Source organism: Arachis stenosperma, chromosome 4, assembly GCF_014773155.1.
Source record: "Arachis stenosperma cultivar V10309 chromosome 4, arast.V10309.gnm1.PFL2, whole genome shotgun sequence".
Classification (NCBI taxonomy): Eukaryota; Viridiplantae; Streptophyta; class Magnoliopsida; order Fabales; family Fabaceae; genus Arachis; species Arachis stenosperma.
The window spans coordinates 149259950-149276776 of NC_080380.1; the positions used below are offsets into that span (position 1 = coordinate 149259950).

Genomic DNA, 16827 nt, shown 5'->3' on the forward strand with positions numbered 1-16827 from the left:
AAAATTTATGGGAATAAATACATAGAATAAGAGAATGAAAAATGATAATAAAAAGAAGCTAAACATCTGAATTAATATCAAAAAATAAAAAATAATAAAATAATAATAATCTATCACAATTTTAATCTTTTAATATAATTAATGAATAATAATATAATTAGTCTACCATAATATTAATATAATCTTTTAATATAATTAATTTTAATTAAATAATCAAATAAATTGAATATAAATATGTCTAATCTAATCGTATAAAAAATAGTAAATTTTTTACAATTAGACATATTATATATTATTATTATTAGTGACATATAAATATTAAAATTATATTAATACATTAATAGAAATACATTATTATAATAAACTAGTGTATGAACCCGTGCTCAGCACGGAAAAATTTATAAAAGTAAAAAAAAATTATATGTTTCGATATTTAAAACAAAAGTATAAAATAATATTATTTTAAGAAATTTATAAAATTATTATCAAAATCAAAGTTTAACTTAAAAAAAGTGAGTAATAATTATTTTATATTTTTTAAGGTAAAATAATTATACACTGATACAGAATTTAAAATAAAATTAAAATATTTACATTAGAATACTATTTTTTTAAAGACTTCTCTATAAACAACATTGATGGTTAAATTTGCAGACATTCCTACGTGATTCATAAGTAAAACTTTTAAACATCTCTTACTCTTAACTCTTGAATGTGCAATATATAGTTAGCCATGTGTAAAAACTGATTTTGGCAAGTACAATCCAACATGAGATAAAGTTTGTCCCTGAGACTTATTAATTGTCATGGCAAACGATACTATTATGGAAAATTGTCTTCGTTGGAATCTAACTGGGACGGTTTCATTTGTTGGTACCATATTCATTTTTGGAATCAAAGCAATATGACCAACATTGTTATCCGTTAAGACTTCACATTCTATGACATGATTTTCGAGCTTCCTAACTTGTAGCCTTGTACCATTACAAAGACCACTGGATTGGTCAATATTCCTCAGTAACATCACCGGAATGGCCAACCTTGAGTATTAATTTATGTGGAGGCAAACCAGAGCAATTTATGCTATTCAGTAATTCAGGACCATAGAGATCTAGTTGACTCTCCATATTCCCTTCATCCATACAAATGGAATCCAAACTAAGATATAATTTTTCCCCTCCAGGAATGATAGCCATCAGATGGTTGTTGACCTCTTCAACGATGTCTAGTGTAGGAGCCAGTATAGTTCTTGCTTTGAAAAAATCCTTTGAGGACATGTTTTTCAAAATATTTGGATAAGAAAAATGAACCAACTCATCAAAGGCCTAGTCTGAAGAAGGAATAACAATATCTCTTGGAAGACATATCTCAGATTCACTATCCATATTGTCACCTATTAGACCATCACCAACTTTCAATAACCACTCACCAAATTGCTCTGTCTCATCTTGATTTGAAGTAGTCGTCCCTACAGAGAATCTCATGTTTTTTGTTAGTTTGAGCACCTGGCAAAACTTCCAAAGGTAAGACGAATTCACGGTTGAATGAACGATATCTTGTCTCGATCCTCGTGGAATGACAGAAAGAATTTGTCTAAAGTCTCCACCTAGAACAACCACTTTTCCTCCAAAGGGCAAATCTTTGCTATATGTTGGAGAACACCTCATGATATCACCCAAGCATTTATCAAGCGCTTCATAGCAGTACTTACTAACCATTGGAGCCTCATCCTAAATTATAAGTTTGGCTTTCAACAGCAACATTGCTTGAGGAGAACCAAGTTTGATGTTACATACAGAATCCTCAGTTATATTCAGCGGTATTTTGAACCCTGAGTGTGCCATTTTTCCATTGGGAAGAAGTAAAGATGCAATACCACTCGAAGCAACGTTTAATACTATATCACCCCTCGAGCGAATCTCAGCAGACATAAGGTTCCAGAAAAATGTTTTTCCAGTACCCCCATGACCATACACAAAGAAAAAGCCCCCTTCATCACAATACACAGCTATAACAATTTTATCGAATGCATATCTCTGCTCAGGTGTTGCGATGGCTAAAATAAAAATTTTATTCAATCAAATGATAATAAACAATTTTATTGAATTAAATTATATTAATGTGATCATTGGATGATAAAGAATGCATGAAAAATAAATAAATCATATTTTAAGAGTATAAAAATATTAAATTGTCATTTCAATTTACTTTTTTAATCAACGATAATAAATATCTTAAATTAATTAAATTTTTACAAAATTTATACACCTAAAATTATTTCATTTTTTCAAAAATCTTTTGAAAATACAATGGTTTAATGAGAGGTTGACTATTGAGAATTGAATATAATATTTTATATTCGTATTTTCAATAAAAAGATGTACTTAGTTCTATCCATCCTAAATAATTCTATATTCACTATTACTTATCCATCTAAATAATTCTAACATTGATAGAATATTATTTTTAAATGCAAAAAATTTAAAATATATTTATTCTATTTCAAAAATTAATATTCATATTTAACTTTGAATTCCAACTAATATGACAAAAAATATTATATTTTTTAGTTAAAAAATTAAAATAAAATATCTATAATATATTTTTGTGCTTTAGCTTTAGATTTTTTAAAAAAATTTGGTAAGTTAATGGAATCAAATCATATTTCTATAACATATATAAGAATGTATATTACACATATATAAATAAAAAAATTGGGTATAGTAAGAACAAATACATAAATTAAAATAAAATTTAGAAAAATAAGAACTAATAAAATATTGAAGGAAAGAAATATAAATAGAAGAGAAACAAAATTATTTGATGGAAGAGAAATAATTTAATAAATTTTATGTGTATATAAAAGAAGAATAAAAAGAAGATATACAGTACTTTATTTAATTTAGCAAAATTTATGGGAATAAATACATAGAATAAGAGAATGAAAAATGATAATAAAAAGAAGCTAAACATCTGAATTAATATCAAAAATAAAAAATAATAAAATAATAATAATCTATCACAATTTTAATCTTTTAATATAATTAATGAATAATAATATAATTAGTCTACCATAATATTAATATAATCTTTTAATATAATTAATTTTAATTAAATAATCAAATAAATTGAATATAAATATATCTAATCTAATCGTATAAAAAATAGTAAATTTTTACAATTAGACATATTATTATTATTATTAGTGACATATAAATATTAAAATTATATTAATACATTAATAGAAATACATTATTATAATAAAAAGTTGCAAGAATTAAAATAACTGAAATTTATTAACTTTAATTAATTAAATTAGCATAAAATAAGAAAGAGATGATTAATCAGATTAAATAAATTAAAAAATATTACTGAACAAAGTAAATATCACAATAATTATATTACTAATTAAAAAATTATCTATTTAATCAATTCAAATTTTTATTGAAAATAAAAAACTAAAGATTATCAATGAATAAAAATAAATAGAATATAATACATTAAAGAATAATTTTGGTAGTATAAATAATGAAATTAAATTATTATATACAATTTTTACTTTTTACCTTATTATGATTGAAGTTAACATTAATGGTAAAAAACTAATTTTAAATAGTCCCAATTTGTATTTTACAACATAATTAAAGCACCATTCATAATTTTTTATTTTGTGATTAATCAATTTTTTTAAATTTTTTGGTTGAGTCTTCTGTGTGATACTTAAATATCTCAATTAGTTGATATAATTAATCTACCGTAATGAATTGTATTTAATGAGTTAAAAGAAATAAATCAGGAAATATTCTAAGAAACATGCCACGTCAACTTTATCATTAAGTGCAAAAATTCGATTTTTATATAATAGAATAAATAGAATAGATAGATATCTAATTATTCGTTATTTTAACTTATTTATTATATATTTTTTTATATTTACAACTCAATATATTAAAATACAATTTATATATCTAGATAAGAATTACATAGATATTTAATTAAAAGAGCATTTAATTTTTTAAAATATAATAACAGTTTTAATTTCTTTGATTTTTCTTTTTTACATTTTTTGTGTGTTTTTTAAATAAAAGACAAGCCTATAGTAAAAATAGGAAGAGATTGTAGTATTTATTGGAAAAAAAATAAATATAATTAAAATTCATACATTTAAAATGTGTTTGAACTTCGAAAAATGAGATGAGACATGAGAACCCACAGATACTTGACTTCAATGAATCTGTTTATACCATTCAACTCAGTATTTTTTAGCTTTCTGTTTTCTTCTCTTCTATTTCATATGAATTTATCAGTGCCAAACATGCATCACATAGAGTATATTTTAACTCCATCCTAATCCATATATTATTTTTGCTAAACAAAATAAAAGAAAAAAAAGACAGTAAATAAATTAAAGTTATTATTATTTAAAGAGACAGTAAATATATTAGTATTTTTGTATTTTAAATTAATTAAGATCTAAATGAAAGATAACATTAATCTAAAAAAGTTAAATTAAAATTAACTCAAACATTGTTATTTAAATTATAAAAAAATTTGATTTTCATATTTTATAAAATATCATACTGGCGGTAATTGTAAATATGACGCTATTTAAAATTAAATAAAGTAACACAGATAAAACAAATTAAAAAATAAAAAATAACTTAATCTTGTATAAAATTTACCTATAAAATTTTGTACCGAAAAAAGAATTTAATTTAGTATATTAATAATATAAAATATTTTATATAATCATTCAATTCAATTAGATTTATCTATTTAGGTCATTATTAAAAAATAAATTTAAGATACCAACATATAATTACTTTAAATTAAGCAATTATCAATACTATATAAGGGACACACTATTCCACTAAGAATGATTGTCATAAAGAATAATTTTTAATTTTCTATACTAATATTAGAAAGTTTATATAATACTATATAATAATATTATCATTATCAATACTATATGATATCAAAACAAAAAAAAATCACCGTACTAATATAATATTATCAATATTATATAAATCATTTTTGTATTTATTTTTCTGTGCGTATATAATATTTAATTAACACATTAAGACATATATAATATTTTGTTAATACATATAAATAAAATGATTTATAAATTATTATTAATTCGTATATAATGTATAATTAAATTTAATGAATTCAATTAGAATAAACAATAAATTATTTATTTTATTTCAGACTTTATAAATGAATAAATTAATTAACTAATATAACAAATTATAATTAATGTAGTAAAATTATTTAAGTAATATATATTATAATAAATTATATTAATATTTAAATATCTAATCAAATCAATTAGCTGATATAATTAAGTCATGATAATAAATTGTATTGAATGAGTTAAAATAATTAAATCGGGAAACACTCTCTAGAGCATGCCACGTCAGCTCCATCATTAAGTGCAGACATCCGATTTTTATATAATAGAATAGATGTCATCTTCAAATACCTTAGATGGATGAATGTCTTCAATTCACTAAGGCTCTGTTTGGTTGATGTATATGATGAGACATAGACACAAAGATATAGACATTAAAGACATGGACATAAAATATTTGTGTCTATGTATTGTGTTTGGTAAAAATAAAGAACAAGACACACATATTTTAAAAAGACTGAATTATCCTTCATTCTACCACAAATTTTACTATTATTACTGTACATCTATTATCCCAAACACTACATGTCATTACCATTGAATTTTTATTTCTTTTAATATTTTTATTTCTTCTAATATCATCTTAAATTATCATTCAAATATTAAATATATATTTTTTTTGAAAAAAATAAAAAAACTAAAGTTCAAAATTTATCAAAGATTAATCAAAATTTAAATAAATAAAAAATTAAATGTACAATTTTTTTTTTGAAGAAAATAGAAAGATAAATTTAGTTATAAAATCTAAAAGAGGAAGAGAAAAAAGAAATGTTTGGGGAGATAAGAGGATAAATTTTAAAATTTCAATAAGGGTAAAAGAGTAAAAAATTAATGTCTCACAAGTTGTCTTAGTGTCTCACCAAATTGGAGGTACACAAATTTAATGTCTCCGTGTCCATCCGTGTCCTCCCGTGTCCTTCGAAAATCTGTGTCTCACCAAACTAAACAGCAGACATGTGTTACCGTATACCAGTGTCTATGTCTCTTAAATCAAACGCTGCCTAAGAGATGACCATAGCACCACTTGGTTCATGTTCAATACACGAGTTAACTTAAAGCCATTCCTTATCTATTTGAGCTTTTGGCCCTCAGAGTTTTTTAAAAGTTTGACCCTATTAGTTAAAGAATTTTTTATTCTTCTGACTCTATAAAATAGGGCCAAAATCCTATAGAGCCAAACATATTGACACCACTTAAGTCATATATAGTCCAAAAAATCTCTGGGCTTTGAGCAAATGCATGTGTTTGTCACAAGATAAAGTAATAAATAAACAAAGGGCCAAAAGATCGATACATAAGCATCTATATATATATATATATATATATAAAAGCAAGCTGCTAAGTATCAAATATAATTGAAGTTATTCCCTAAAATGGGTAGCAAAAAATATCTAATGTTAACGCATACATAAAAGAAAGGAATTATTTAAATCTAAATCACAGCTTTCTCAGAGGTTAATTAACCATATTAATTAGCTTGCTTATAGTATTTGATTATATTATTATACTTAACGAAGGGTGTATGTGCTTGAGTTATGATTATAGATCATAAATATATAGAGTGTTCTTTAATAATTTATGGACTAAAGTTCAATACACAAACTATATATCAATTCCATTGGATGAACAATAAAAAATGCGAATAACGTGAAAAACGAACCACATTTCAAATCTCTTAATAAAAATTATATTTAATTAATTTAAAATTTAATTTTAAAATTAAAATTAAAATTAACTTTTTTTTACCTATTGTTTACATTATTAAAAAAAAAAAACGTTATTTCCCTATACTTTCTCTTTTCAATTACAATGGTTTGTTTGCAAATTAAAGCAACTTAATTCACAAAGATACGTGATTTCTTGCTTCCACAAATATTCTCACAGAATATGCTTTTGGTTCCTTAGTTGTTCTCTTTTTGTATATTCACATTGTTCGTATTTTTATTGTTCACTACGTGGAATTGAATCGAAAATGACACATATCATCATAAAAAATATAACCCAAAAAGTTGCGAGAGAATACGTAACATAACCAACAAGAATAATGTACCATTAAAATGAAAAAAAAAATACTGAGAAATATTTATATATAATAGAAGAATATGTGATATGCATGGTAAATAAAATTCTTATTTTTTTAGTGATCGGCTAAGGTTCTATTTTGATATAATAGAGATTGACAATAGAAACCTTTTACTTTGTGTTACAACACGGATTTCTTATTGTGATGCGAGTAACGAAATGCATAAAGCTGGAGCAAAGGTTTTAGATGATCATGGTTGATGGGAATAACAAAATGCGCAAAGGTAAAGCATTTGAGACTGATGAAATTTATTGGTTTCACAAATCGCATTGGGAAAACATTTAAAGCAGCTTATAGCCTAATGGGGAAGGAAAAGTCTAAAATATATAATGGCATGGGATGGGATAGTAGTTACTTAAATAATGCAGTGTTTTATGTACTCATTTTTGCCAGCAAACCATATCAAGAATGCAACATTGATCCCAATAATCAAGCAATATGTAGTTGATGATGAATATAGCCTCAGTTTTGGTCATGGATGAGCATGTAACGAGGGATGTTGCAATGTTGAATGTGAGTCCTTCCTCTTGCTGTTCCTTGGTTCCATGTAAAGTTAATTTGTCAAGTTGGGGAATATGTCTTTGTTGAGGACGCTTGCTGTTCCTGCATCGAGATAGATGACACCCAAAGTTCGAATATTCTCCATCCTTGTTTCCCTAATTTGCATTCTGGACATTGATGCTCCTTTCCTCTCTGTTATGAACTGAGAGTGTACATTATCCGACCACTACAAATATCAAGTCATAATTCAGCATCATGAGTCATCACTCAGGCTAAATACAGCATAGTTTGGCGTTACGCGTTACAACCGAGCTCAGCGGCCTACATGCTAGAATAAAAATGCCCGACCAGACATCATCACTTATCAAATCTTATTATTGCTCTTCAATTCTGACGACAAAGCAGAAACATAACCGACCTGTTTCACTCCACTTATAAAGGTATGTCATCTTCTCCTTAAACGGACACATTAAATTCTGAATACTAACTTAAACTTTGGAGTGCCTTTGCAGGTACACTCCCCCTTGTTTCTCGTTCACACTCTGCACGATTGAACATCTCTCCAGGTGTGAAGCTCGGACTTTTTCCAGGATCATAGATCGACACCAAAAATAACAACTCGGCGTCGACTCCCAAAAGCCGAACTCCATTCCAGGTATCCACACAGGAACAATACATAAATATTTCTGAGTGATTTGAGCTTCCATATTTTGCTTGGTAGATTAATAACTTTAGGATGCCATAAATACAATGTTTCTAGATTTCAAAGATAGCATAGAGAATCTACGGCATTTGCAGTTCTTTTAAAAAATGTATGGTCTTTCAAATATCTTAGATGAATGAATGCCTTCAATCCACTAGATCTAGATGATACTTTATTATTTATTATAAAATTTAAGATTAGAATTTAGATAAAATATCATTAGCCAAATGTAGATAAAAATAACATCGGACGAATTACTAATATCATAATAGTGTTTGTGTGGGATGATGTTCATAAATTAACGAAAGTCACATTAATAACATATTTTTCTTTTCTCTTCTTTTTCATCAGCATATTTGATTCCTCTTTCTCTTCAGTTCGTTTCTCGGTTCACTGATACTATTTTCCAATTTCTTTTTCTTCTTCAGTTCTTTTTGTTCCTAATCTCCCCTGAAGATGGAGATTATAGAGTGTGAAGGCAGTTGATCTCACTGTACCCGATGGCTCTAACCTTCAGAGAAGTCATCGCGGTGGAAAGGACGGCAGCCGTGGTGGTAAAGGTTACGAAGGTAGAAGCGGTGGCGACGACGGCTATGGTGGTAGAGGAGTCTAAGGCAGCATGGCTCTGACTGGTCGCCGTGGAGTTTATCGCGGGGGTGAATAAGGGGGAGGATGTGATGACAGTCGTGCATGCTAAAGCACATTGTGGAATGGGTCAAGGTATGCAACCAGGGAGGAGGCGGACGCAGAGACAGGTTTGGCGGCGTTTGTGCCGGCAGCAGATGCTACAACCATAGGCATCTGTGGGCATTTTGCAACAAGCTGCCCAACGTTAGTGAGTTTCAATTCTCGATTTTTTGGTCTTTCCTCTTCTAAAATTGGGTCAAAATTCTTTTTTCCGCGACCCATTTCAGCTTTGTTGCTTTCAAATGAAACTTTGTTAATTCAATGTTTATGTTAACCCGTCAATACTGAATTAGTACATGTCACTACTAACCTCTATCAAGTATAAGATCAATTTTGCTGTAGTTGATTTCATGTTTAATATAACTTTGAGTTGGTGCCAGGTTCTCCTTCCTCTTAGGTGAAGGAACTAATTAGCTTTAGGGCAATTTGTACATGATTATGTTCTTCTTTCTGTGCTTACTTTTGGGTCCATCATATTTTGAATTAATATTGTTACAATATAATATAAAACAGGGAGGAAACTATTTACAGAATACAACTTGACAATTTCTGTGATGTTCATTATCAGCCTCTAGACTTTTTGACCGGCCTGTGCTATTGTTGGGGAAATCATTGGGCATGTATTTTATTCAACCATATTTCTTTTAGGTTTTCATAGTATCTCTTAACGGACTAATTTGAGTTGCTAATTCTTTTAGTTGCTAATTAATTTAGGTTAATTTTCAGTTTACTGTTAGAGTTTTCTTGTTGTTGTAGATTTCAAATGAAACGATTATTTGATGTGGGCATTGGGCAATCTATTAGCATGTTTCTTTTAAGTGATGTAGCCTGTTTTCTTATGAAGAACGATTGTTGGTAAACGTGATTTATATGTTCTTATATAAATCACAAACTCAAATTTTATTATCACCTTCCTTCTAATGTGGTACTCATGTCAATCTGTAACGAAGATCATCAAGTAATGCAAAAAAAAAATCTGTTAGAGAAAAATTTCTCAAGGTTGTGTTTGTGTTGTACAACTAATTTAAAATTAGTGTGTAGCTGATCAGTTTTTCCTCTTTTAAATTTGTTCTTCATTTGGTCAAATTTGTTCTCCTACAGATCGCGCATACCCTTCCAGTTTCACTTAATAACATTGGAGGTGTATTCATGGGAGCCTGTTCTGTATTAATGGGAAACTTTTGCCAATCTGTTATTTTCAGCGGCAATTTAATTTTTGAGTTTTAAGACATCGTTGACTTACTTCTTGGTCTCATATATGTGTTAGGTAGGTAGCATTGTATTAATTATGATCGCTCGGTTGAGTTACGTTAATTTTCCAGTAAGTATAGATGATTTTTGTGTGAACTGCTTTCGTAAGAACAATGCCTTGAGATAAAGACTAATTCTTTGTGTTTTTATGTGTTTGAATTAAGAAACAACAGATTGAAAGCAATCTTTTCTGATTGGAATTGTCCATGATTCCTTTAAAAGAAGAGATTAGTTTAGTAATTTTATATCTGGTGGGTTCCAAGTTTGGTAGTTTTGATGGAATTGATTCTCTTAATGCTTTGTTGCAAAGGCTTAGGATTTAGAATTTTCTGGATAGAAATGTAATTTAGAATTGCATATCAATTCTGTATAATTTATCAGACCATACTATTATTTTATTTGTATTTACTTGATAGAGAAATACAAATCTTTCCTAAAAAGTTTCAGTATATGTTACTCTATATAGTTGTACCAATAAGATGTGGGCTAGATGGGAAGATGATTTTCTCGCTTTCTCACTCATCAATTAGTGTTTGTGATAGCTTTATGGTTCGTAATGCATTTTTGTGTATAACTGCTCTTGTATGCACAGCGCCCACCTCACTTCTGCTTCAAAACGGTTGTTCCTTTTGTTCTTATAAGCTCCAAAAGAGCCAAAGATAATCATCAATTGTTGATACAAAGTTACTCACCTGAAGCTGCTTTTTACATGGATACTAGCACTTAGTTTTATTTAATCTTTCTTTTTGGGGGTAAAAAATGAAATTAATATTATATTATTATTATTATTATTGTTATTGTAAGTACTATCTTATGATTCATGTCTTTTAGTTTTATATAATGTGTTTAATATTCCAGGGGCATGGATTGAAGACCAAATGCATTAGATGAATCTGAAATTTTTACAAGGGTATACCGTATTTGAAGCTTGCTAATGAGGTAAAGTATTGATGATTTATTATCTATTTTATAGGTATTTTATTTTTGTCATTGTAAGGTTTATGGGTCACACTTTCAGTTTGGTATTACTTAAAGTCTCACTAATTGATTGGGTTTGTAGTTGATGATAATTTTTTTGGTGAGACATGATTTTGATTTGGCAGAGAACCTAAGTGATTGTATGGATGTTCAGATAAAGAGATGAGCTGCAGGAAAACAAAAAACCAATATGCAGTTACTTCTATCATCATTACGAGATGTATGCTCTTTGACATAAATTTTGTATTGCTAATACAACAAGTTTCTGGTTTTGTTTTTAACCAGATAGATCAAGAAGAAATATGTAAATAAGAATGATTAGATCCCGAAGATTGTAAATTAGAAAGAATGCACCATATATGTAAATGAATGCTGCTATTTTTTATTAGATTATTAATCATGTTGCATGTACCATATGATGCTTTGTGTCTTTCAACTATTATCATGCAACCAATCATTATATGATTTAACATGTTATTTATAATGTTGATACGCTTTGATACTCTTGAAGCATATTTAGTGAGATAAGCTTAGTTATATTGTTTATTTAGCTCCATTTGTATGACCCTTCAGTGTTGCATGCAACAACAACAACACAACAACAACAACAACAACAACAAAGCCTTGTCCCACTAAGTGGGGTCGGCTACATGAATCAACGATGCCATTGTGCTCTGTCATGTATCATGTCTACAGAGAGACCGTTTACATGTAGATCTCGTTTGACCACCTCATGGATGGTCTTCTTAGGTCTTCCTCTGCCTTTCGCCTTTTGTCCATCTTCCATCTCATCCACCCTCCTGACTGGATGTTCTATCGGTCTTCTTCTCACATCCAAACCACCTGAGATGCGATTCAACCATCTTTTCCACAATGGGTGCTACTCCAACTCTCTCCCTTATATCTTCATTCCTTATTTTATCCAATCGCGTATGACCACTCATCTATCTCAACATCTTCATCTCTGCCACACTCAGCTTATGTTCGTGCTCCGCTTTAGCCGCCCAACACTCCGTATCATACAGCATAGCCGGTCTTATAGCGGTGCGATAGAATTTACCTTTAAGTTTTAAAGGCACTTTTTGTCGCATATAAAACCAGATGCACTCCGCCATTTTGACCAACCTGCTTGGATCCTATGATTTACATCATGTTCAATCTCTCCATTATCCTGTATGATACACCCAAGATACTTAAAACTTTTAATTTTTCGTAGGATGTTTTTTCCAATCTTCACCTCTAATTGGGATTTTCCCTTCTCAGACTGAACTTACATTCTATATATTCCGTCTTGCTACGGCTTATGCGCAGACCATACACTTCTAGAGCTTCTCTCCATAACTCCAACTTCTTATTTAGGTCTTCCCTTGACTCTCCCATAAGGACGATATCATTGGCAAAAAGCATGCACCATGGCACAGGCTATGGATGTGCTCTGTGAGTACTTTCAAGACTAATGTGAAAAGGTATGGACTTAAGGATGATCCCTGGTGTAATCCTATACCAATAGGGAATTCCTGTCACACCACCTTGAGTCTTCACACTAGTTGTGGCCCCATCATACATGTCTTTAATTGCCCGAATATATGCGATCCTTACTCCCTTTTCTAAAACCTTCCATAAGACCTCCCTTGGTACCCTATCATACGCTTTTTCCAAATCAATAAACAATATGTTTTCTAAAACCTCTTTTCTTCAGTGTTGCATGCAATTGCACAATCTTTGCTCACTCTCCGATTGTTAAATTTTGGATTTTGCCAAGAATTCTATCATTTTTTCCTGCTTTAGTTAGTAATCTCCTTTCTTTGAATAATGGTTAATTTTAGGGGTTTGTTTGCTATTGGTAATGGATGCAAGAAGTTAAGGAATCTAATACTAAGGCACAAGGGTTTGGAAGCAATCGCTACCGGATGCAAGGAACTTACACATCTTGAAGTCAATGGACGTCACAACATTCGAGCTTTGGGGCTAGAATCCATTGGAAGATATTGCCAATATGTATGTAAAATAAGGAATGAATTAACCATTCAATAAATGGGCAACATAAGGAAGCATGGGGCACATCTTTGGCCTCTTTATTTACATTTGGTCAAGTTTTTCATTGCTTGCTATGTGTTTCTCTGTTTATTTTTCATTTGTGGTGCTAAGCTCGACTTTCTATTGGCACGTCTTATTTAGTTGGCATTACTTTACTATCAAAGAATTATTGATGTTGGCCTTCTTCAGGATGGAGAAGGATGCAAGTTCCTACAAACTCTTCAACAGGTAGATTACTCAAACCTTGGGGATGATGCTATATGTGGTATACCTATTGGCTGTAGGAATTTAAAGAAACTTCATATCCATTGCTGTTATGAGGTACTTCATTTGCATGGCTATTTGGTTTACCATGTTAAACTTCATTTAAAAACGAATATTTTGGGATGGCTTGCTTTCAAAATACTCTCTGTGTAATGTAATATAGGAGAATGACTGTAACTGATTTTGTCTCAACACACAATTTTACCAATTTTTTTCTTTATCTAAATGGCTTTTTGGTGATTCCACATTCAAAACTAATGTTAGTCAATAAAATCCGAAAACCATGAGATTTTGAGACCGGTGAGCTACATAAAAATGAATGTCAAAATGCAATATTTAACTTGGTTACAGAGATTTATTCAATCCTATGCATAATCTACCATTCCCTTTTGATCTGTTTCATCGTCCAATACTGCATTCCCATTCTGCACACGCATAAAAGTGTTACGTTTTCTATATATTAAATAGAAAATTAATTGGTATATGCTATGCTCTCTATGCAATTTTGGCAAAAATTTAAAAACGTTGTTGAATTAAAACTATTTTTAGTATGTTACTCATTTTTGTTGAGTTTGAAGATTAAAAGTGTTTCATCCAAATACAATTTTAGTATTAGTCTTAGGCTTTTAGCCTTTTCTCTCATTTAATTCAGTTTTTTTTCCAATTTTTGAAAGGTGCAGATGATTTTGCCACAAGTTGAGCTTATTACTGCTTGATTTTGATGGCTGATTTATATAGTTTTATTGCATCAGGTATCATTTGTTATGTTAGTACTTTCTCATGTTATATTTCGACCAAGTATTTTACCTTATGAAAGTATCTTTTTCTTCCCAAAAGATTAATTCTTTGTTGTTAATAGTGTATTCTTCGTTAATCTCTCTTGAATCCGCTTTGTTACTTTTTATCTGTCTGAATATGCTTTGCTATAGCATATAGTTTTTTTCAATTTGTTCTCAATTTGGCTTATATGTTTATTATATGTTTTCGGTTGCTACAACCATTAGCTAAATACATATGATTCAGGCATTCATGTATCCATTTTTTAAATTTGATTTGATTTCTTTTGCTTTTTTTTAGATTTATTGCAATTTGAATGGTATTTATATCATTATTGGTTCTAACCTTTTTCTTTTTCTCCTTTCAAGAGTAGAATCTTTTAAGCCATCACTCTTATCTTTATTTATTTTTTTCTATTTTCAAATTTTCTTATTATTATTTGATTCATTGATTAAAACATTTAAGATTGCTTAGCACCCGAATTTTCAAATAAATTTAAACTATGGATGTAATTGAGTTTGAGTTTAGTTTTGATAATTTGGGATTAGGTATATTTAAATTGTACTTAGAAAATAAAAAATAAGATTAATTTCGAATAATATATCTTATCTTATAATAATAATTTTGTTTTTTTAATTTTCATGTTAGTGCAATAATTAGTTTTATGCTTTGCTCAACTAAGGGACCATTGGTGAATTTGAAATATGCAGTGACTCTTAATTTCCTATCAATAAAAGAGTTTTAGAAGATAATATGGTCATTGAAATTTTACGACTGATATAAGTTTAAAAATTCAATTTCTTTATTATTATTAACTATTGTTACTCAATTTAATTTCTTTTCCTTTCCATTATTTAGTATTTTTTGATGGCATATAAAATATTTTTTTATTTTACTTTTTTTTTTCTCTGCACTTTTCAGTTTTGGCTCCCTACAATAATATTATGGATGGTTTCAATAAAATAGTATCTTGCTTCATATTTTGATTTGAATATTTTGCATTATTAGGTGCTAAAAGGATAATGTCAATGAAGATAAGTAGTCTAAAATAAAAAGTAAAGTGGTGTGCATGATGGAAATATAGTACAAGAAAAAGTTAATGAAAATATACAAATTTATTAGTAAATGTTGTACATGCCAAAATTGATTATTTGAAGTTAGTGTTAAATAACAAGAATATAACTGAATGGATAAACTCATAAAAACCAAGGAACATATAAATTGGGAGATGCGAATTTTTGAAAAATAAAATAATTAGCTAGCCTTACGCATATATTTCAGGATCTATTTGTTGTGGATGCTACGAAAATATGATTTAATAAGAAAAACATGAGTTGGATGCTACAAGAACATGATTTAATAAGAAAATGATAAGATACTTAATGTTAACGAGGGATGTTGGATTTTTCTTTGCTTAGTTGATTTGAATACTACACCCTAAATAATAGTTGAAAGACTTATTTTTCTAATATATTTTTGATATACAAATTGATCATTCTATTATTAAAAATTTAAAAAATGAATAGTAATTTATATCACTATAAAATTTATTTTTTTGTATTAATAATAGAGTTCAGGTAATATAAATTTTAAAACTAAATGCTTAGAGTTTAAAGCAAGAACAAATTAACTGAGAATAATATAAGATACGTTTAAAAAAAACATAAAATCTTAGTATTTTTTTTTATTTTTAATAGTCTATCATTATAAAATTATGTAAATTAAATATTATAAAAAATAATTTATGTATTATAAAAATTAATTATTATATATATTAGTTAATAATTTTTATTATTTAAGTTACCTTTGTGTTTTAATTAATATATAATATATCTAATATTTTATTATTATTTTTGTGCCATCCCCGACCCCGTGCAACGCCGGGTCGATGCACTAGTTATATCAAATTAAAAGAATTTTGAAACAATCATTTTTTAAGAAAAAATATTTTGTATAAATTAAACATCTTATTCACATCTACATAACTCAAGGTAATTCAGTCTACAAGAAATAAAATTAAAAAAATGAACGAAGAAAAATAAATAGGTAGATATCGATACTTACTGCAGTTATAACTAGGAGCAATTTCTTAAAAAACTTGTTCTTATTTCCTTGTTCTGTTGCTATATCTCTCCCTCGCACTATTCTCGCTTTTTCTTTATCAATTATTTCAAATCTTCTACGTTCCTGCATTCTGTGTGATCTTTTGAATAAGTTTATGATTTTTTTTTTATGTCTACGGTGAGTATTACATACATAAGACGATATTCAAATTCTTTACAATTATTTAAGTGAACGAGTGAATTAATCTCTCTACTAACTCAAGTTAATTTGACTAAATTTATGATGTTA

General features: G+C 28.4%; 2 protein-coding genes across 2 annotated transcripts; one reads left to right on the forward strand and one right to left on the reverse strand.

The window, feature by feature from the left end:
- Nucleotides 1–1325: 1325 nt before the first annotated feature.
- On the reverse strand, nt 1326–1718 carry LOC130975944 (uncharacterized). The gene has a single exon (XM_057900657.1). It carries the CDS (start codon nt 1716–1718, stop codon nt 1326–1328), a length of 393 nt encoding a protein of 130 aa, XP_057756640.1.
- A 7046-nt stretch (nt 1719–8764) lies between these two features.
- Nucleotides 8765–14414, forward strand: LOC130975945 (F-box/LRR-repeat protein 4-like). The gene is made up of 5 exons (XM_057900658.1): nt 8765–9316; nt 11278–11358; nt 13224–13395; nt 13624–13755; nt 14373–14414. Exons 2-5 carry the CDS (start codon nt 11354–11356, stop codon nt 14412–14414), a joined length of 351 nt encoding a protein of 116 aa, XP_057756641.1. The 5' UTR covers nt 8765–9316; nt 11278–11353.
- Nucleotides 14415–16827: the final 2413 nt, after the last annotated feature.